This window comes from Montipora foliosa, chromosome 1 (genome assembly GCF_036669935.1).
Source record: "Montipora foliosa isolate CH-2021 chromosome 1, ASM3666993v2, whole genome shotgun sequence".
Lineage (NCBI taxonomy): Eukaryota > Metazoa > Cnidaria > Anthozoa > Scleractinia > Acroporidae > Montipora > Montipora foliosa.
In genome coordinates this window covers 66,536,020-66,560,068 of record NC_090869.1, presented here as the reverse complement: position 1 = coordinate 66,560,068, position 24,049 = coordinate 66,536,020, and the positions used below count along the sequence as shown (strand labels likewise).

At 40.5% G+C, this 24,049-nt stretch overlaps 1 protein-coding gene and 1 long non-coding RNA gene across 2 annotated transcripts in view; both read left to right on the top strand.

Annotated features, from left to right (window-relative positions):
* The window catches only part of LOC138005824 (beta-1,4-N-acetylgalactosaminyltransferase 3-like), a 24,371-nt gene extending 453 nt beyond the window's left edge, over nt 1-23,918 (top strand). Inside the window, exons 1-4 of the mRNA XM_068852003.1 lie at nt 1-717; nt 17,136-17,655; nt 18,062-18,206; nt 22,915-23,918. The exon at nt 1-717 is cut by the window's left edge and continues 453 nt beyond it. Of these exons, the coding sequence (XP_068708104.1) occupies nt 1-717; nt 17,136-17,655; nt 18,062-18,206; nt 22,915-23,063 (1,531 nt within the window). The 3' untranslated portion in view covers nt 23,064-23,918. The remainder of the gene's footprint in view (nt 718-17,135; nt 17,656-18,061; nt 18,207-22,914) is intronic.
* Nucleotides 1,420-2,624, top strand: LOC138005837 (uncharacterized). Its single transcript, XR_011123830.1, has 2 exons — nt 1,420-1,848; nt 2,528-2,624. It is a non-coding gene; the product is annotated as an uncharacterized lncRNA (long non-coding RNA).
* Nucleotides 23,919-24,049: the final 131 nt, after the last annotated feature.

Sequence of the window (24,049 nt, the reverse complement as noted above, 5' to 3'; positions counted from 1 at the left end):
TGGTTACATTCACCCGCCCCGGAGCGATTTTTTTCTTTTTGGAATCGCGTCCGATGACTCTTCGGAATTATGGCTAAGCACAAGCGAATATCCAAAGGATAAACAACTCATTGCGCGTGTGTTTGACAAAGATTCTATCGGTTGGACGCAAAAGGACGAGTTGGACAAATATACAGATCAAGTGTCGACCAAGTCCGTTAAATTAGAGCGTGGAAAAAAGTATTACATCGAGGTATTACATAAACAGATTGGGGGCGCAGGGTTTGTTCAAGTCTTTTGGAAGGCAAGCGACGATTTTAATTTTAATTTGATTACTTCGGACTACCTATCGCTATACGACAACGAGATTTCGAGTATTACTAGAAAAGATGCGATCCATATTGTGCTGTCAAAGAGGCTGCACGACAGCTTACAACGCAAATCTGCCAATGGGAAAAGCCTTGATTCTTTTAAGTTTTATACTCTGCCTTTTATTCCCAACGAGAAGTTATATCTTCCTTCCTGCGATTACAAAAGCGTTTTCAGGTCGCGCGAGAAAGTTTATAGATACAACGGAATAAAGCTGATTTTCGAATCCAATGTCTTCCCTGGTGACGATACTGCAATGGCGGTCGATGGAGGGGATGTGTGGACCCGCGGCAACCGGCAAGCTGACAAAGAAATAATTGAGTCAGTTGTGGATAAGGTTATGGATTCACTGGAGCTAAAACATCCCAAGTAAGTCTACAGATGAGTTTGTACATAAGCTTCCTTTGCAACAGTAATAAAGTAAACGAATCTTATTTGTTTTAAATATCTGAGTGACGAGAATATTATGGTGACTTTTCCAAACAAGATAACCTCCTTAACTAAAATACTACCAAAAACAAATGTGTCCGATGATTTAGTGATTGTTCATCTTTCACGTGACGAAATTTCGGCTTTCCTGCTTTCGGTGATTGTTGGAATTTAAGATAGATAGATAGATAGATAGATAGATAGATAGAAGATAGATAGATAGATAGATAGATAGATAGATAGATAGATAGATAGATAGATAGATAGATAGATAGATAGACTGTGTTTATTGGGGAAAACATTGCAGACTGAATTGCGCCTCATACAAGTATCGACAAGTAAGAAATGTCAACGTCTCAGGTCGATTCGCCAACGTCCTAAGTCGTTTGGCCAACGTCCTACTGGTCAATTCGCCAACGATGAAAACTGATGCAATTTGAAAACTTATCAACAAATATCGTTGGGAATCAAAATCACTTATCACGCGTGTGATATTACTTTCTTACTTTGCTAATTTCAAAGCAGCGAGCTTCTTTCTTTGTTTAGTTGAAAATAAAATATTATTCACTAACTGGAATAATAAACTCAAATCAAAAGAATAAAAATGTGAAATAGCAGACGTTAAAGGGTAACTGACGGCTAGAAAGTCACTTTTTTTTAATACTGTCTAAATACCTCAGGTAACACATTGAAACCGACACAAGGTACTTCGAATGCTTTTTTGTGCCTTTTTTCGCTCGAAAAACTGTCATAAATGCCGCTTCGTAAGCCATCCGCCGTAAACGCTTAGAATTTGATCATGTGACCTGATACGTCACACGTGTGTACACTAAGCAAAGTAGATATAGCGGACAGTAGTGCAGGTGAGAGCAGCTCGAACTCGGGGTCCGATTTTCGGATTTTGAGGCTTCGATAGAAGGCGAAAATAATGAAAGGGCTTTGGGACCTGTTGGTGAATCCAGGCTCTGGCGATTTGAACTGCCAGGAAGAAATGAAAATCGAGCGCGCGATTCAGAAGAGGATCAAGAGCCCCGGACGCCGCTGTCGCCTCAATCAAGAAAGCGACGAATGGTGAGTGCATTACCTTTATAGTATCTCAAAATCAATCGCGGCCAGATTACAGAATACCCGTCCACTCATTAGCACACGAATAAGGTGCATTGTTATTAAAGCCTCGTTCTTAAAGAGCAGAAGGCAATATGCAAATTCAGTCGCTTATTAAATATAGGAGCGATGAAGTAAGAAGATTTAAATGTGCAGACTCTTGAATTCTATGGGAGCGACGTGTTTTTAAGCTACACGCAAGTACCTTCCAAAACTTAGGTTTTAATACGCTGAAAATACAAACATACGAGCTTGTGAAGGTGCTTTGGAAGGATTCATTTTTGAGAGTAGTTTTCCACATGATACATGTACATGTTTTGACGCTTTAGTATTGAATTTGGCGAACGATTGAAGATTTCTCGTCTTTCACTATAAAACGCAACGCAGCAAAAATAGCATTCGTACAGGTACTTAGAATTAAACATCCTCTTAATATTAACTTATTGTGAACTTCAGTTTTCCCCTCTTTTGTGGTCTTTGTACCTTGTTTATAGCCGAAGTTAAGTTATCTGTCACGTTTGTAACAGTTGCAGTGCTGATAACTGTTCATTTTGGTGAAACTATAAATCATACAACTTGTGTTCTCTATTTCTTCTTTTCAACATCGTGATAAAATTTTTTACTGTACTGATTCTTTTATTACAAGGTGTCAGTGTGGAAACTGGTGTCAACATGGAGGGAGGAAGAGAACATCTGCTGTCAAGAAGTAGATGCAGTGAAAAATAAAAATTTGAGAAATGCAAGGAGTGACAGGCCACACTGATTCCCTTCCTGTGTGAAAGCATTTATAGTTAAGGATTTTCCTTTTTTGTACAAAATCATTGGTGGTGCTTTAAAAATTTGGCGAAGTAGGGGTTGATTTTGAATTCAATGCCAGTTTTTGAGTAAAGCTTCTTTTAGGTTTGACACTGATGGCTGGTATTGTCATATAAGGCTGGAACGTTACCAACCATATTACACCCCCCATATCAAGCCCCGACCTACCATATCAAGCCCCGACCAACCATATCAAGCCCCGACCAACCATATCAGGCCCCAGCAAACAGCAGGATTTCTCAGTCATATTTAACACTTTTTGGCCTCTGTACGGTCAGTAAAAGTCACGAACAGTTCGATGATGAACAAAATGAAAATAAATTCTTAATCTCAAAGTTTATCATCATATCAGATATCGCCTCGCAACTTCGCTCGGCGTGACCTCTGCTCCGTAGTTAACGGTTGTCACGTCTGAAGATGCTAAATGTGACAAGATTTCGCTACAGGAAATTGCATTCTGTGGAAACAATACACACAAAATGTAGCTTTTTAACCTTTCGCATTGTTACCGATTAGACTTAAAGTACAGACGACTGCACATTTAATACTAATACCGATTTAGAGAACGACAGGAGGTAGTTACGCAATTCTTTATTATTCCGATTTTGGTGACCACAAGGCAAACGCTGCAAGCAATTCGTCATCCATCATGCGTTATTTCTGAGTCACAATTGGCATGTGGAACGCTTATAAAGACAGAGGTCCTGGTCTTTATCTTTCATTTAGATCTTGTGGCGTTGAATTTTGTAAAGAAAACTTTGATCGCTCACGTGCTATCTCCGACATCCAAATAACTGCACGTAATTTGATAATATGGACAGATTCAACAGCTAAGAAAAGAAAGCAAGAGTACCAGTTAACTTTTTGCCTCCAATAGAAACATATTCACTCTACTAACCAATGTGAACTTTTCTTCAAATTTATTGGCTACAGCTAATAATATAGAGTTGGTGACAACTTGACAGACAACTACAAGAGGTTTCAGTTTTTCGAAGTGTCGTTGTAGCAATCAGTGTTCCAATAAATAATGTCGACTATCAATGTAATGGAGGCACAGTTAGCCCTAACGGACATAAAAAAGGTTGTCGGGATGAGAAATTAACCCTTGTCCCTAACCCTTCCTGAGACTAGTGAATGTACTATTGTAGCCTGACATCGTGTATTTATCGGCAGCCAACGATCAGCTGGAATGGTGAAATCGATTTTATCCAGTACATTTACTAATTTAGTACACACCGATAAAGTCCTGTGCGTAATTGATATAAGTGATTAGAATCTGCATTATATTACTCGCACCAGCCGGTGACAGCTTTGCGAAATAAAGGCATGTTTAATTAGCTTGAACGTATCACGAACTAGTGATTATTCTGTGATCACACTTCAATCGAATAGTCCCCATTGTGCTTGCAGCTTTTTTTACATTTGTCATTGACCGCGAATGACACCAATGCCTTTCAGATACCTTGAGTCGTAAAAAAATTACATCCATAACTGATGAAATGAACTCCTTAATTTATAAATCCCTTTGCAATGTGGATTGTCCCAGGTATGGAGAGTGCAAAAAAATTGCTAATTAAAGTTGACTTCCGCGGTTACTAATTTTCCTTTTTTTTTTTTTAACGCAACACCTAAGAGCGGCTACGATAATTTACAATCTTGCATGACTGGTGCACGCCTAGAAAAGTGGTTCTTGCGAAATCGAAATGGGAAACACCAAACACTGTAGAAAACAGATTAGTAATTTAAGCTCAGAAAGGTCATCATTATGGTTATTTGCAAAATCCTGTATAGCTCGCTTTTAAAGATATGCATGTATGTAAGATTTCACCAGTGTGGAGAATTGGAACCTACTGAAAAGCAAACGTGTTTCTTAAATGTGTTTTGACATGATATGATCTTTATCTTTCAACTCTCCCACTAAAAGGCAAAAAGCAATAGGTTAGCTAAAAATATTATTCTATTCGTTGCCATAGTAACGGCGAACAATACCAAATTCGTTACAAGTCGACGGCCATTTTTGAAAGTGTTTCATATAGCCTGTAAGGTCGGACCTTACAGATAGCCCTTACGCTTAAAACCTGTCCGTAAATCGTGCCTGGTGTATACGATTTACGACGAAACTGACTCTTTGACTTTCCAAGCAGAGACGCCTATATTAAAAAAATGAATCGCATACGAAGCGGTTACCCTTTCGATTAGCTTAGATAACTCGTAAGGTCAAATTGTGACACTACAAACCTTGAAAATCTCGGAGGAGGCGGATTTGCCGCAAACCTTTTGTTTTTTTAGATTTGAAACCAAAAAGTTTACATGTTGATAACTCTGAGCAAGTTTGACTTTTACAAACGACAACATCTGCAATTGGCTTTTTGTAAAAAAGGTGTTGAAGGAAATTATATTATTTGTTGTTGTTGTTGCCGTGAAGGGAAACCCAGTTTTGTAGAGAACTAAAGTAGGGGATAAAACCTGCTGTAAGCCACGTGAATTTACAATTTCACATGGTAGATTTCAGTGGACCTGAAATCTCGTAGATGCGGCCCCGATTGCTCGAATTATCAAGTCTTAACAAATGTCATTGATAAAAGCCCCTATCAATAGTTCGAAATTAACCACGGGTGGCGCAAACGCCGGTTAGTTTTAAGTATCGTGGTGGTACAGTCTAGGAGCCTAGCTCGTTAACTTGCTAACAACTGCTTTAAATGACGTGTTGCACAATCAGAGAAACAACGTGGCGGTCCATTTGTCTTGTGGTGGTGTGCAGGCACAAAAGAACTGGTAAAGGAAATTTAAGTTTGCAAAAGCGACTCTCTGAGGCTACATTGTAGCTGTCATTAAGTCACGCTACGGATTTCACGTAACTGCATTCAGTTCGTTGTTCAGTTCTTACCACATTTTCTTGCGCAGAAAAAATTGGCTTTCGATTCATTCCCGCAGCCGGTTGTAAGTATTTTACACCTCTGTCAAGTGCTCCAAGCCGCCGGGCACTTAAAGTAAAGAAACCATGTCGCGATGAATGGACAGAATACAAAGAAAATAAATAAAGAAATAAACTTTCGCTGAAGAACTCAGCCAACCCGGATTTTTGAGATATTATATCGTAAATTAGCTTAAGTGCCTTATATGGTGGGTCATGGCTTGTTGTTGACAATCTCATCCATACTGGGGGTTCGTAGGTCGGGGCCTGATATGGTCTGTCATGGCTTTATAAAGAGGATCTCATAACAGGGATTTGATATGCTGTGTCAGAGCCTTAAGGTGACGATCTAATTACAGGGGCTTGATATTGTACGTCAGGATCTGATATGGTGTGTCATAAAGTCATACTGACGATCGAATATCAGGGGCTTGATATGGTTGGCCGGGGCCTGATATGGTGTGTCATGAAGTCATATTGACGATACAATATCAGGGGCTTGATATGGTTGGTCGGGGCCTGATATGGTGTGTCATGAAGTCATATTGACGATAGAATATCAGGGGCTTGATATGGTTGGTCGGGGCCTGATATGGTGTGTCATGAAGTCATATTGACGATAGAATATCAGGGGCTTGATATGGTTGGTCGGGGCCTGATATGGTGTGTCATGTCATGGCCTGATATGGGGGGCTTGATATGGTAGGGGGCTTGATATGGGGGGCTTGATATGGGGGGCTTGATATGGAGGGCTTGATATGGTTGGGGGCTTGATATGGGGGGCCTGATATGGGGGGCTTGATATGGGGGGCTTGATATGGTTGGTAACGTTCCAAACCCTGCTCGGTATTGTGTCACAAAAGGTAAAATATCTTTTTGTGTTTTGTTATTTCCTTTAAAATAATTAAGCACTGAGCCCCTCCTTGTGAATTTGATTTCTGATAGTAGTTTTTCTACCGAATTGCGTGGGTTCACCTCTGTCCCGCAAATGTCTTTTAAATTTTGAAATGTTTTCCTCGAAAGTTTGTTCCAAGGACTTTGACGAATCCGTTTTTTATGTTTGGCGGGTGACAAGAAGTAAAATGCTACAGTGGAAGGTCTCCGTGGGTTTAAAACGTGATTTTACATCAAGGATTGTTTGATCTTTGAATCTCGTGTCTTTGTCTACGATTGTTTCTAGAAACACAGTTTAGTGTCCTGCGTGACCTCGGAGCTCGAGTCTTCTACCCTCGATTGTTCGTTACACAAAGGGAGTTTTGTTGTTATTCTTCGAGCTTCGTTTACTTGCTCGGGAGTAGGAGACGCATGAATAGAAAGAACTGTGGACTTTTTAAATACTAGCTTAGAGCTGAATCCAGCATTTTTTGCACCGAATCCTTCGTCTGTTAGCTGAGAAATGGTCGCTACAAATGTGACCCGAAGGTGGTGACCATTGAACAAATGCAACCACTGTCGCCGCACACTTTCATCAGCTGGAAACTGGTGAAGGCTAACTCCATCTGCATTTGTTTTGTTAGAAAACATCTCCACGCAGCGCTTCCCTGGGTCTCCTTTTCTTCGCTTTAAATCCTGCTGTTTTCCGTCCATATCGTAAATTTCAATGCGGCTTAGAGTGGTACAGGTTTGGATGACCTGAGCGCTATATTGTATATATTTTCTAAACTTTCGATCGTCATTTGAGAAACATTTACGTGCTTATTATTTTCGTTAGCATGAATGTGTCTCTGGTTCGTTTATTTTTTAACCAGGGCACTGCGTTTTATATTTTGGGTTCAAGGAAGTCTCTTAACATGAACTTAAGTGGTTTCCGCTCTCAGGGGCCGTCGGCTTGTTTTATTTAGATAAAACACCAAGATGAACGAGCATGAGTAGTTTACTCTTCACTCAGCTGACAGTGGTATACTTTTTGAAACGAGTAACCTTTCGGGACAAGATTGACTTCATCATGTTTTCCGTCGCAAATGAGAAACAACGCTTGCGTGTAATTTCTTCCTAAACGCTGTTTTCCCTGGCGTGCAACTCACCTGCAGCTATGAATAGACACACGATCCGTCGCGTTTCGATTATTCAACCTTTTCAGAGGAAGTATTTTATTTCCCACTTCGTATTTCATAGTCTCTAAAAGGTGGCTTATAGGAGAATAGAAGAAACCTTATTTTTTTTCCTCGTAAATTGTGGCAGCTAGCTGAACAGCGAGAGCCGCGAGGTTGTTACTTTCAGATCTACCATGACACTACATTACACACGTGTGACGTATCACATCACGTGACCTGGATCAGAACGTTTTCAAAATGGCCGTCAATTGAGCATCACAAGAAATTTGTAGAAAATTTGGTTTTACACAAAATATCTTTTATGTGCTCATTTTGGATTCTTTAACCCAAGAGGAATGTATTGGTTCAACAAAAAAAAGGGAAAATTTTGACGTCAGTTACCCTTTAAAGTAATTCACACACAAAAACTGATACCGACATGTTCATTTCATGGCGCCGCTGCCGCCGCATAATTAATATAAGAGGTTGTCGGCACGAGTGTAAACAGACATTCACGGACAAAATCTTAAAATTACAGAACATTCGTCGTATCAGTAAAATATGCCTTGCAAGCACTGCCTTGAGGTAGAGAATATTTTCGCGTTTCAAGCGATTTCTTTGAGTCAGTAGATCCTGAGATATCGATTTTTTTTAGAACGGATTTTTACAAGCGGTATCATTCCATGGAAGATCCATAACAATAGGTGTGAAAACGTACCAATTTCACGCTAAAGAATATTTTGTTAACAATATTTTTTTCCCGTATGATCGAGTTAGAATTAAAATGGAACGCAGTCAAGTAAATAACAACAGCAATTTTATTACAATATAGTATCAAATGTTTAGAAGCACAAAAAACCTATGAAACCTATTTACAAAACCTGATTGAAACCTATATATTATCTCATTGAAATCAATTTATCCTATTTACAGAGAAGTTCTAGGTCGCACGAGCTGGTCCGTTAAGCCGTGAACAAGTCTTCAGTAGTTGGGCGGCAGTCTTTTCGTTGTTCTCATACTTTTCCCAGCTTGCGAATAGCTTAGCCTGGATATTCCTAGTGACACTACGTTGAATTCGTTTAAGTTTATTGTCTGATGCAAGCCTGATTGTCACGGCTGTAAGTTTTGCCTCCCTATCAAGCAACTCAATTAATAAATACAACGGCAAACCGCATTGTCCCCCCTCTCGGCGATTAAGTGCGTCATGCCAACCTTCTAGATCATTATTAGTTCGGATCGGCTGTTTGTAGACGCACCAGTTTCTCGGAGTAAACACCTGGCTTTCGATCCACTGCCGCCCGACATACTCGACAAGACTCCTCAGCTGCTCTGTTTGGGCCTGGGCCTCGAGGCGGACGAACATCGGCAAGATCTCTAGGTACGGAAGGAATGGTAGGGCCATTATCTTTCTGATGTACCGGTACACCGCATCGTCACCAGAGTAAGCCGTCTGAAGGCCAAGCTCTTGTACCTTAAAGTAAAACAAAATCAAAATTAAAAAAGGTACACAAAAAAGTATAAACAACAATTAAAATGCAATACACACCTTCCTCCAGACTGCTTGTGTCCAGTGAAAAACGCATCCTTGGATTTTAACTGTTGGTAGGACTGCTCGGAGAGCCGACCACAGCGCCTTCTCGAAGTCCACGGTGACTTGCCTGGCGGCGACCTCGTGCATCAGTTGGATTAGCTTCTGGAGCACCTATTGTATTATATATCATATCCTGAGATTTACACACTGGAAAGCCGATACCAGTTTTGTAAATGTTTGTAGAAAGTCAATATGCTAATAATGAATTTCGCAGAGAGTTGTTTAAGAGAAATAAGAGAAATTAGAAAAATAAGTTATCTTCTCTAAAAATAAAGTGAACATACCTTTTTATAGTCGTTTCCCTTCTTTCTGGACATGAGTACGTATGCTAGGGGCACCTGCTTGGCATACTCCCCAGATCTAACAAACGCATTCACTGTTAAGAGCTGCTTGAAAGGGTGGCGAACAAGCTTAAACATCTGAGAATAGTGGCGTCCCGCTCTCTTCTAAACTGTCAGGTTCAGGAAGGCTTGCAGACGGCTAAAATATAAAGCAAGACAAATCTGTCAATGTTCATGTGATAGGAGTCTTTTAAGACCTAAGACCGAAAACCTAAGCTTCAGTAAGGAGAGACGGTATCTCTATAACGGCATAAATAAATGGTATATTTCCAAGGAGAGATTTTTCTCTCTTAAAGCATCCCACCCAAGTTACATAAACATAAGTGCATGTACTTACCATTGAGGGGTCATTCATCAACGAGTCCATATCTTCCTCCATTCCGCTACTCTCGAAGTATGATGTCTCCATGCACACATGGCAACTCCAGTCGATTCCCTCTCCAGACCGTACAGCGGCGCGGTACTGGGTTCGGGATATTCCAGTATCGCAGGTACGATGTTGCCAACGGTAGCAGCCGTCACATTGAAGGCCTTCCTGGCGCGGGCGAACTGCGAAGTTACAGACGTTGCAGATCTTCATGATGTAAAGCTGGAATTGTATTCAGTTGCTCTAAAGCTCGAATGAAGATCCTGTATCTTTTTGGCCCTTTATGCATCGGACCAGAAAGGTAAGTGCGATAAAATTCACAGATCTGATTGGTTAACCGGAAACATCCATATTCGAATAAGCTCACATAGGCGACGCTAATTAAAATGCGACGCTAATCAGTGTCAATTGTTTGACTTGTGACTGGGAAAGACTGGTTAATATTGCACACACGCGCTAAAGAAATTTTTTACACGTAGAGAACGGCCTCGCACGCGCAGGGAAAATAATTCCAGGCGAGGGAATGAAATAAATGACATCACAGGAAAAGACTGGTTAACATTGCACACACGCGCTGAAGACTTTTTTTTACTCGCAGGAACTGCCGTCGCACGCGCAGGAAAATAATTCCAGGCGAGGGAATGAAATAAATGACAACACACACAAGTGTAAACTTTTATTTAGACGTTGGCGAATTGACCAGTAGGACGTTGGCCAAGCGACTTAGGACGTTGGCTAAACGACCTGAGACGTTGGCGAACGAGTCGTTGGCGAAACAACTCGTTGGCGAAACGACAGGATACCCTTTACAAGTATCGACAAGTAAGAAATATAAGAATTGAAATAGAGCTTGTGCGGGAGACCGTCAACTGAAAATACCGTTAAAAGCAGATTCTAGATTTATTATTTATCAAGGATAATAGAGAGTAAATTAAACTTTTCATGTTCGTATAGAAATTATCGGGATTCACAGGTATTTTTTTGTGCTGCTTACACGATTCGCGAACCAAGGGCTTGCGAGTATGTTCACCTTTTTCGAATTGGAAGTGTCTAGATACCCGGCAGCCGGGAAGTGTTTTCAAAAAACTAGATACCCGGCAGTCAGAAAATTTCACCAATTTTCTCCAAATTGCGCTGATAAACAGTATTTAAGTCTAAGAACCCATTTCAAAGAGCGCTGATAAACAGTATTTAAGCCTAAGAACCCATTTTAAAACGGTTAGCTTTCAAGTGTTGAAAGCTAACCGTTTTAAAATGGGTTCTTAGACTTAAAATACTGTTTATCAGTCAAATGTCATGTTTTTTTTTCCATTCAAATATTTGAGTGTTGATATCCATTTTTGGCAAACCTTGCTAGCTGTTACTGATCTTCTCTCTAAGAGTGTGTGGCAAACTTTCAATTAGCTTTTGTGGAATTTACATGTATTTTAAAATTTCTGCATTTTCACTGATGAAGTAGTGGCTGGTTTCCACAAAGCCACAAAATTTGGCTGGGTGAAAATGAAGTAAAGCTGTAATGCTCTGTCTCAATTGATAAATAATGAAAGGGCCTCTATCAATTCTCTTTGGTTATTAAACTTTGCATAACCAGAGATCTTGCTCCCTGGGGCATAAAGCCAGAATTATTTATTGGTTGCCAAATTTCCAAATGACTAAACTTGTTCAGAGTCAGTTACCCCACCAACTTTTTTTACTTGTTTCTATTTCTGAACCAGAGTTTTTCTGGCGAAAAGAATGAATGGCATTGAATTTGAAGCTTTTTTCTGTGAGACTTGCTTTGTATAAACCTCTCAAAAAATTTTATCAACTTCTCGTGGAAACAAAGGGAAGGAAATAATTTTTGAAATCACTGGAGCTTTGATAATTTGTTGGAGGCGATATTAGACCATGATTGCTTTCTGTACTGTGTTTCCAATATTATGATTACCCAGGGCTAAATACACAGGTCACTTTAACCGTGACCAAAACAATATTTTGCCTTTGGGCAGCTTTCAAATAACGTGAAGTAAAATGCCTTTCATGTAGGCATAACAAAAGCTACAAAGACGAAATTTTCAGGGAAACTGGGGCCACATCTCCCCAGTAAACACGCCAGATTTCACAGAGATTGATGAAAATGGCGGCCTTCTATGAATCCTACAAGAATGGTACAAGAGTGCATCAATTTGAGGGCTTGGGAAGGAAAAATAATTAATTAATAATATTGGACCTCAAGTGATTTTCTAAAGACGTTTGAATAACTCGGCACAAGGTAAACTGTTTATACAGCAATTTTAAATTGCTTATTTTTATTAACTGTAATATTTCTAAGCAATTTGTCCTAAAAATTATTATCAAGGCATGCAGTTTTCTTATCCATATTAAAGAAAACTTTCAGATCACTGCCTAACAGTGCGAAAGTTCCCAATGAGGTCCTGAAATTTGTTTTGGAAGGTTGCCAAAATCACTAAGAAGTATTAGTATGACCCAACTAGTGGACTAATGCAAATCCTGCATTTTAATTGGCTACGCTACCGGAGGACTTGGTAATAGTCCTTGAGTAGCGAAAAGCGTGACGCTTTCTTTCGTTTCATTCCCAAATAAATATTTCTTCAACTTGAATTTGCTAACTAAATTGTGGCCTTTTCTGTCCGACTAGTTGGGGGATACTAAAACAATTAGACCCTTCGCCCTAAGGGCCACGGATCAATAGCCCATTCGGCTTCGCCTCATGGGCTATTGACCCGAAGCTCTTGCGGGCTACGGGTCTTATTGTTGAATACGAATTGGACTGAGTGGAGTACAATTCAGGAAGTAATCGTGCATGGTTTACTCCCTGAATTGTATGACAGGAGGTTCGATTACTAATGACATGGCATCTGACAGGATGCGATGATGCGGATCCACATAATTCCCTAAAATCTGCATCCTCCGCATAATCATGGTATTTTCTGCATAAAACAGAAGAAATGCCTGATATAAGTGATAAAGCAGCTGCTTACCATCCTCACAAACATAAAAGGCAAAGAGATTGACTATTTTGAAACGCGTATTTTCCTGAAGATCGAAGAATACACGCCATTCTGCTCGCAAGATGAAAGTTCCACGCATTTTTTGGCAATGAGCCTGGACACTAGTACACAGTGTTATAAATTATAATTTCATAACATACCCTGTGCTCGAAATTTTAGAAAAAAGATGCAACAAGATATGAAAATTTAGCCTCAAGATATAGTCACAAATTAAATTGCATCATTTGTAATCGTAGGGACAATCATTGTGCTGAATAATGTGTCGCCAGGTCTGTCACCAGTGGTGTAACAAAACAAAATAGGAGCCGGCAATACATGTGTGTAAAAAACCACCGAAAATGGTGAATGATAGAGGTAATGGATCGTGGTTCAACCACATCACAATTTTGCTCCACATCTCCAAATTGAAACAAAATTCATGATGAGAAACAAAACAATATTTTATCGCTTTATTTATTTTAGCAAACGTTTCAGCAAATGCCAACTGCTAACCCTTTTATTTCAACGGTGAAAGCTGGTCGCCAGATATTTTTACTGCAAAGGGAAAAATTTCAATGGTCGCAATAATTTCGAGTCCAGATTTGTACCATGAGCATGTGAATACATTGGACGGGTCTACTTATTTGTTTTATAAATTGCTTAAATCTCCACATAATCCAGTGTAATTTCTGCATAATCAACGCATGTTTACGCATAATATGGCCAAAAATTTCCGCATAATCTTTAATTTTTTCCGCATCCTATCAGAAGCCCAGTAATTAATTGTAACTATTACAAAATTAGAGGATAAAAAGTTTTTGAATACCTTTTTGTGTTAAAAAGTTAAATGATATTCAATCTGCTTTCCAAACAGCAGGAAAACAGCAAGAAAGACCCCATGCAAGGGCGTGTGATTGACGCGTGAATGGCGTAGGTGTCCAATTACAGGTATCCAGTTTGGAGTTGTTTAAATTCGATACTATTGGACACCCACATGATCGCGCGACAATTGCACAACAAATAGGTGCGCACAGAACCAATCAGGTTTGAAAATTTTGTAATAGTTAAGATTATTATGATAATAATTGGTTGTGGAATAGTTTGAACAGTGCTCTGAATGTTTAGTTGATTTGTTGATATTTGTTAATTCTTATTTGTTATGCATAGTGATTTCCGGTCAGCGGTCGTGACTGTATTTAGATCCCGTGATTGTTTACGTCATTAAGACTGAACACGTTTTCGCCATTTTCACCCTTTTGACCGCCATTGTAACCCTTATTGAACAGTTTAAATATAGTTGAGTTCCTCCAATACCGCTACATTCATTGCTTCGTCACATTGGTGTCCATGGATACATGATGCAAGTCAAGCACCCATCCTTTGGACTCTTTTCAGTTGAAGTGAATTTTTCATGTTCTTGGTTAATAAAAAGTCAATTTGTTGTGGATTGTGAGGCAGGCATGAGAGATAATGACCTGTATCGGTGTGATGCTTATTTTCGATCCACTAGCATGTGACTCGCTTAATGTGTTAAATTGACACTTAACTTCATATATCACTAATAATAATAATAATAATATATTTTTTAATGTCTTATTTGTGGGAATTTAGCTATAAATGATAAAATTTCCCTCAACCTTCAAGTTTATCCTATCTTTATTTATTTACCATGTGTTGATGTACCATCATGTCTTCTATCTCAGACAGTTATCATCTTTTTTTTCTTCATTTGTTTGTGGAGTGACTTGCTTTAAGTCCCTATGACGCTTGTTTTTCCCCGTTTTTTTTTTTTTTAACTTTCCGTTCAAGGTTATGGTAGATCTTTGCAGGTGTGCTTTGCGAAAATTCTTTTTAACGCGCTTTGTCAGGCGCAACAGCCATAAATTATCGAATCGAAAGAAGAGTGGGGCCTGAGAACCTCGAGCGATCGATGTCTCTGATCAAATTTTGCATTTTAATGAAAAGGGAAGTCTTCTGTATGGTCAGGTGTCATTCACAAGGCGTTTATCATTAAAACCGTGAGAGGCGTTTTATATACTCCGATTGTTTTAGACAATTTGTGTTAGGTAAAGGTAAATAAAGTTTTAAGTAGGAAAATTAACGAAAGCAAAGTAAGGCATATTTATAATACTTAGGATGTGAGAAAATTAAATTAGCAAACGTTACATGAAAACATTTATGTAAAAATATTCATGTACATTCATGTAAGAAGTTTCGCGCGAATGGAATCCGCTTGTGTTCGGTCTTTTGTTTTTGATCAAGAGCATTTAAAATATCAAACAATCGAGTTTGCCACGGCATTTCTTGAGAACTTTAAAGTTCTTAATTAATCTGTTAGGTGTTAAGGCATGCTCGACCCTGAAATATTTTCCTATCACGGAATATTTATGTTCTTCTGCGCGTTGATGGAGGTGGCAGCAAGTGTAACCACAGGCGCCCCAAGCTCAGTATATATGGGTTATTGACCAAACGTGAGGTCAAGATGGCTGGATATTAGCCAAGTTCTATTTTTGTCGTGGTCCATAAACACGCAAAAAAAGAACGAGGCCGATATCCAACCATCTTGACCGAACAAGCTTGGTCAATAAAGGATTTATTATATGACTTAAAACACCAAAAATGATCTTTGATCTTGCGGGACCAAGCGAGAAATCCCGAGCGGGCAAGATAGCTCCATCTTGCCCGCTCAGGTAGCCAATCACAGCGCGCGATTTCATTCATCTTGCCCGCTCACGGAGCTAGTCATGTAATAATAACCGCTTACTAACCGAGCTTGCTCGGGCCGTACTGGGGAATATTGGCCCGAGGTCGTGGCAATACGGACCGAGCGAAAGCTTGGTCCGTACTGCCACGACCTCGGGCCAATATTCCCCAGTACGGCCCGAGCAAGCTCGGTTAGTAAGTTGTTTATGGCACTCTGTTTCTGATAGTAAAATGCACTTCCGGTGCAATCAATCTTTTTAGCTTTTTATCTTTTAGCTTTTTATCTTTTTAGCTTTTCAATCTCTTTAGCTTCTTCTGGTAGTTTCACTGTGAAGAATGACCATATTCACAGTTTTTTTTTCGCTGTTTTGGTTGCAAATTATATATTTGCCGGCTTTGCTCCAAAACAAAAATACACGGCTTGCACCGTTTCCACGGAAATGGTCCGTACTGCAAAATCCCGACCGAGAAAGAACCAATCAGAGCGCTGGGATTTGCCCAAGACTGGCTTTGCCATATAATAAGAAGGAATATAAGGATTTGTATGGGAAGACAAGACCTGAGACCCGACAAGATAATTTTACAAAAAAATTATCAATTAAAAAGCCAAACTTTATTGCCATTGTGGGTCGCTTCCTTCCTGTTTGTTTTTTTTTTCCAGACTCGACGCGAATTACGCCATTATCAGCTCATCGGTTGTCAACGGTTATAGTAAATACCAAGGCTGAACACTCAATTCTCACGAGCCCACCAAATTCAGTGACATATTCCTGGTTAAAATGTTCCCAACGTATAATTCAAGGGCAAAGGTTCTTCTTTCATTTCAATCCGCTAGCCGCGCAAATGAAGCCCTGCCAGCGATGTCAGGCGGTTGTTAGTGTCCCAAACGAATCGATAAAACGATGGAAGAGCCTTTTTAAAAATCAACACCACACGGCGACCGTTGAGTTTCCGCTTGGTTGCCTAGTCAAAAGACTCGCGGGGGTACTAGACCGCAATTTGCCATCCACACTTTCGCTTTTCCACCCGGGGTCCCCTTAGATCGAATTGTGCAATAGCGAAGTCAAATACGGGTGAATAGAACATGAAGCGGCCTTCATCGAAGAGATTTGGAACCGCTTGGAGCTGCAAAAATTCTCCGATAAGTACCATTTGTTTTCCGGAAAAAGGTAGATTTTTGCAGCAATCTGATGCTAGTTCGTGGTGAAGGAAACTGTCAAATTTTGTAAACACGAGGGAGAGCGATTTTGATTGGCCGCTTGGGAACCCAAAAAAAAATATATTGAACATAAATTTTTGCGTTGATTTGAACTAAAATAGACTCTTTGAATTGAAATATCCATTTATTGAATATTGCTACAATTGGCTCGCCATACTTTGCTCTGTCTAAACGCCAGGTGATTTTACTCGTCAACTGGGGATATGCTAGCCAGACAAAAGCTATTTCCATTTTAAATGGAGGGAACAAATTTAATGTAAGAGTGATCATTTCTTTGCAGGAAATACTATTTGAAAAGAATCCACAAAGTTGTACAAAAGCCAGACCCAGTCTATGGAGACCGTTACTTAGTTGATTTGGAAATGGGCCTGAGAGAAGGGAAAGGTTCCTATCGCCTTGCCGAACACGTTTATCAGAAGAAAGGCACGGATAACTTGTGTTCTCCAAAAGGTATCAGGTGGAATAGAACAGCAACAATTCACTTTGTTTTGCCCGTTAAGAATCAAGGCGTGTGGGTTTACCATTTCATCAATGAACTCACAATTGCAAGCTTATTGACTGGCGATACGAACTTTCACGTTATTGTTGTTGATTTTGAGAGCCAGGACATCAACATGACCAGAGCATTTGACACAGATCTTCTTCGAGACAGACACACTGTTATTAACGTGACAGGGAAGTTTTACAAGACGTTGGCATTAAACACGGCTGTCGAACACGTACCGAGTGAACATGATTTAATATTTCTGTTTGATCTTCACATTGATGTACCCATTGATATCATGGATGCTGCTCGAAAGGTGAGTTTTTTTTCTAGGTAAGATAGACCTCTCAACATGTATTTGGCAGAATGTGTAATGGAGTAACACTGAAAAACTAAAGGAGTAAAGAATGTACAGTGTAACTGTAAATGTCTGCTTTTATAAATGCTGTGTCTACAGTACCGTGAAAAGTGCTCACTTGATAGTTCTGTGAATAACTTTGCTCAGTGCTTCCACTTGCCTCCTTTTAATAATCAAATATTCCTGGAACAGCATCATTAGGGTGATATTCTCGTCTCTTAGAGCAGGATACATTTATTTCGTTGCCGGAGTCTTTATTGGTTAAATTATTTTTGTTTGCCTTTGTTGTCTTCTACCAGAAACATCCACACCATCAACAGTACAAGATACAAATATTATGGATATTTTATTGTATTTTAAACAGAACACAATCGAAGGATACATTGCTTTCTTCCCAGCTGTTGGCCGCTTGAAATGCGAAAGTTCATCCATCGATCATCAAGGCTTTTGGCAAATGAACGGGTTTGGGCTTCTTAGTATCTACAAATCCGACTGGCTGCGCTTTGAAGGTATTCCATTTTCAACGTGTCTTATTTTCATCATTTGAAGTAATTTTTGGCGCCTTTTATTGACTTCAAATTCCAAAATCAAGGGCATGGTCCTTGTGATTGGCTGAAATCGATCCACTCTTTTCTGCTAACATAAACAGCGAGCCAGCTGCCGTTGCAGTAAATAGCGGCAGGTACAAAACAAAGGTCACAGGTCATTGTTTTATCAATACAGAAAGAATCATAAATATCCATTAAAGCTTAGACGTTAGGCCTAATTAGGCCTTCGGACTTCGATGGGCAAAAAAATTATGAATAGATCGTTCAAAACCTTTAAAAAATTTTTAGTCCAAAATACGAAGTTTTCATTTATGAGAGGTTAATTTGATGATCTAGCGAGATTTTCAGTGCGAAAAAGACGACCACGAAGTAGTTCGTGGCACTTAAACAACGTTCACAAAATGATGGCTCGTACGCAAATGTTGATCTCAATTCCTCGATGTTGTTTTCCAGCTGCCGTTCTAAAATGGTTTGAAATTGTTGCCCTGATATTTTTCCGACCCTTTAGCAGAGAATCTTCAGTGAAAAATGATTTCGAACAGTCCATAAAAACCAATTATGTTTGAACCACAGGAAGCCCTTCAGTGGGTCGGCCATTTTTACGCCAAGCTATAAACTTGAGCCCGCCATATGGTCACGTTATACTGGTCACATTTGCATACTTGGAGGGGCGGACGTACCTACGGACTTACAGACGGACGGTTGCATTATGACGTTATTGCTAAACCCAAAGTTTCTCGCATCAAATTACCATATTTTCTTAACCATGGTACTCCGCGCGCGCGCGCACCTTAGCTCCGCCACTTATTTTGTGCAGTACTCGACAAGACTGCCCTCCCTTCACAAGTTTCAAACTGAGGTCTGTAGTAGAACTTAGTAAATACGCTCTCTTAAGACCAGTCAGTGAACTGCAAAACAGCAGAGAGGGCAGAACGATAGACATAAATAGTTCTGTACTTTTTACCCTTGCGAAACTGTGATGCAAGAAAGTCCAAAATATGAGTTAAAGATGGTGAAAGGGGATCAACATTTACCCGTTGAGTACACCAGCTACACCACTTTCACAGGAATAGGCACTAGTGGTGTTTTTCTTCCAGGCTGCCAAGAGGATTTTTCTACTCTTCTCCCGAGATGTCTGCCGTTTGGTATTCTCTGTCGACAGAAGCCACCCAGCTAGTTGTAAGTGTTTGAGGGAGTGGGTTCTCTGTGTCAGGAGGTCTTGCTGAACTGGTATATATATATATGAGGTGGGGAAAGCCGGTCGATGCGCAGGTTCAATAGCAGCCGAGGATACCAAGGCTGTGCTGGCCAAACTGGTACTACGAACACCATGTGCGAGACCTGCTGACTCTGAATTTGGTGGAGGTATCGGCCTATCTGGGCAAACGGAGGAAAACCATACCCGGAAAAGTCCCCCAGTCTAGACTAAATGCATCGGTGTGTATCTCCAGAGGTCTGGATGCCAGCTCACGAACTGGTCTAGTTGGAAGGCGAGTCAAGAGGCAAACAGGTCTATATTCAGGGGACCTCACTTGTGATAGAGACGATGGAAAACTGTTGGATGTTGTTTCCAGTCGCTTGAATCCAGAAACACTGTGGATTCCCGTAACTCTTCTACATTCTGAAATATTGGAATGTAACGAGCCTTCACTAAGACATTGCGGGTGAGACACCAATCTCAATCTGTTGGGACAGCATAGGGAAGTGTGTTCCTCCCATTTTGTTTATGAAGGCGACTACTGAAATGTTGTCCATCAGTAGTGTTTTTTGTAAAGGACATTATTGCTAGCGAGCCTGCTAACAGGCCACAGTTCGTGGCAGTTGATGTGGTATGACGTCTACTTGGGAAGCCATCTGCCTCCCGTAGACCTTGGCAATGAGCCACTCACCCCTGACGTGAAGCATCTGTCTCAATGACCAGATCTATGGGACGTTGGAGCAGGGATTTCTCGTTCCGAGCCATCTGGTTGTCCTTCCAGTGACCAGTTTACCTCCTGGAGGCACTCTGAGTCTAGATGGACTTCGTAAGATCTTGGAGATCTAAGTACACTTTTTCCGCTTGCTGGAGATATCGATAGTGGAGGGAAAGACTGCGTGTATGGATGAGGACAATGAGGCCCGGGAATTTTGACAATTTTCCAACGGTAGAATGGGGCTGTTAACGGTGCCACGAAAAAAAACGATTTACCCGCTGCCTTGGCATCGGCTACTGTATTTGCTCTTTCAGAACGACGTTTTAGGCGGGCTTCGAAACTATCCCCGAATAACTGCTTGCCTGAGTCTGGAAGTCTTCTTTCCCCATGGATGCAAGGACTGGACAACCTGCTCTCGGCGTTTTGAAGAAACTTAGGCAGAAGTATCACCTACTTTCACTTGCCGAACATAGCCACATCTAGTGAAGCTATGATCCTCGCAGTTATGAACGCAGTTCATATATGATCCATTTCATATATCATTTCATCGTTCCTCACGGGATTATTAGAACCCACAAATGACCAGCTCCCAACGTCAGTGGCTTCATAGCTCAGTTGGTTAGAGCGTTGCACCGTTATCGCGAGGTCACGGGTTCAAACACCCGTTGAAGTCCTGAATTTTTTAGGCTTCTTTACGCAATTACAAATTGCGTTCGTAACTGCGAGGATCATAGCTTCACTTGATTTCACATCCGCAGTTCATATATGATCCATTTCATATATCATTTCGTCATAGCCACATCTGTAGTTTTAGTGCTGCCGAGGTTATGAGGGAGCCATTCTAATCGTGTTCATTTGATATGCGCGGATTTCTGGATGTCTGCCTTGTGCCCACAGTATCAAGGGCAGCGTTGTTGTGCATGTCATGTGATCCGTTTTGCTACTTCTCGGCATTATTCCAGTTACTCATGGTAATTAGTAGTGGATATAGTGATAGTATCATGTTGTTGGGACTCGTCGCGCATGAGAGTGATGTTTTCATGCCGCAAAGAACAGAGCGGATCCAAGACAGCAAGGATCCTGTTCTGTATATCTCTTAATGAGATGTTCGGGATCGTGCCTCCCAAAATCATAGATGTGAAAGAGATTTATCTAGGTTAGGAGGAAAGGCTCCATCAGAGCTGGCTTGGGAAATTCTTTGATAATGGCTTTTGGCTCCAAGCGTTGTAACGGTTTTAACATAACTTTAAGCAGAGCATCAAGTTCTTCGCTGGGTTCCCAACGAGAGTAGTTGGGGATTAACCGAACAGCCCATCAGGGTCGCTATCGTCTTTTACAGGTAACTGATGCTCTTTTCCGCTACTAGCGTTAGCGGGTGTTTGGCTATGAGTATTTTCATCAATTTATACAACGACATCGATAGGGAGATGTCGTTTTGTTGCCCTGCCTTTGCCGGTTTGGTCCACAGACTCTACGGCAGATGCCCACAGGCACTGCTGCGTTCTCAGCTCGTGATTGTTTGGTCGCGTGGTCTGGTACATCGTTCTTAATTGCAATTAGAATCGCTTGAGAAAGAACACCTAAAACGGACTGGTCGGCAACGAGAGCCTGAACCATCGATACCACGAGAGATTGACGGGTTACACTTACTTTAGACAGCGGATCGCTCTGGATTACCTCGGCCGCGTTGTCTGCTTTCGCGTGGGACAACAAGTTTTTGAAAAATACGAGAGCCAGCGGTTGATATACGGTGCGAAGTTACTGTTGTGTTATATTTTCTTCAAGTCACTTTGGTTTTGCGATTTTGAAAGAGTGAATAAAGAGACATTGAGGCGAGTATTTGGAAATATTATGCTGCCTTTGTAATTACAACCGCAAATGGTTAGACTTTCAAGTCTTCTCGAATAAGGACTATAAACCGTAGGCCCTGTCTCACAACCCTTCAATGTTCACAACCCAGTGGGACGTGAAAGAACCCACACACTATTCGTAAAGAGTAGGGCATGGAGCTCCCGGTGTTGTGGTCAGGCCTCATTTAATTCATTCATGTGCTGGGTGAGATCGCTAATGGACTGATATCGGCTGCCAGCGGCGCCTATATATGCTGATGTTCGATCTCACCCATAGATCCTTTGCTTGTAAAGCGCATTTGAATATGTTAATAGAAAATGCGTTATATAAATTAATTACCACTACCATTACCATTACTTGGTTCTCGTAATCGGGCCCACTCTGATTGGCCATTATTTGGTGAAAGCTGTATTCTAAATGTAAACAATATTGTAAACTGATGGGTCAGGATGACACAGCTGTACACAACGGCTCTGGCGGAGCTTAATCCACTATAAAGCTGCATACTATACCACTTCAATGAAATGAGAAGTTGTAAATAAGTATAAACCTGTAGCAGCTAGTCGTAGGTGTAGTAAGAGCAAATGCGTTGAGAATTTTTTTTTTCCGAGTTCTCTAGTTATGACTAATAATTTTAAATCGTGTTCCAAAAAATCCTCACTTACTTTAGTTGTCCCCACTTACTTCAGTGAATCCATCACTTGGTTCAGTTTAACAAATGTTTCTAATAATATGGAGAGCTCGAGAGAAGGTTTCTAGTTTTAATTAATGACGCTACTCAGCTTCATGGGCCGATGTTTTACTTTACGATTTTCCCACTTGGCATTTCTGTCTTGGTTTTTACCTTTCCACCACTCAGCGGTTGTTTATACTAGCTTATTGATTACTTAAGTATTTTTCCAAAGGAATGAATGCCAAGGATTTTCAACACGCGTGGGGAGGCGAGGACTGGGATGTACTGGATCGCGTCTTAAATGTGCATCTGGAAGTGGAACGAATCAAGTACCCAGGCCTCTATCATCACTTCCACGCCAAACAAAGGGATTGGAGTTGACGGCAGGCTGACACTTAAGGGATCCCAGGCTTCTTCACCACTGGTCGCTTGGTTCCAAGTCGCAGAGAGCTACAATAGGTTGAAGCAGTTGCCTTGCAAGCCCAAGGTGAATGCCTACAACAACGGAGCATTCGTTGTCGACACTCTTTGGGAAGAGTTTTGCCAAACGTTTCTGAAATGTCTCAACAATTGGCTGATTTCAAGCCGAGGGGACAAGGTACGAGTCTGTAAATTATGGGATCAGCAACCATTTGGTGTTCATAGACCCAATATTAAGCGACATACAGCCATTTAAAAACGTCAAAATTTACGAAGAAATGTATGGCCATCCGGACGCAAACATTTCTTTGTAAACTCAAAGGTCTCGTCGTTTTCTTAAAATTCATTTCTTTGGAAATTAACACCAAACTTGGGGATTTTGTAAAATATCTCGGCGTGTTCTTGATCAATAGTTGCTAATCCCGTAATTTATAGACTCGAACCCAGACTCGTGCCTAGTCCCCTTCGGCTTGAAATCAGGCAATGATGGAGGAATGTAATAAATCTTTCATATGTTTTGTTTGTATCGCGCATGCACACGTTTTTAATCACATTGCTTTGAAATTTGAATTTGGTTGTAAATGTAAATTGAGCTAGTTTAATGCTTAGTATATTTAATGTCTGCTTTTTCAAATTGAAGGAAAGGTTATCATCTATCACTACAAAAGAACGATTGAAAGAGAGGTGAGAGTACACGGATACTGAGGTTTCCTTGATTACCACGGATCTCCTCGATGTTTTGTCACGCATGTCTGACATGACATCAAGGCAACGGCTCTTCCGCCATTGGGCAGGCATTAATGCAAACTCGTTATAACGAGAAGAAATCACTTCTTTTTTCCTTCAGATTTTCAAAGTGTGATCGCTTAACATTTGACGGGAAAATTTTTGAGCTTTTATTTTGCTAATGATAAGAAAACTAACAAATTATTTCTAAAAAGAGACAA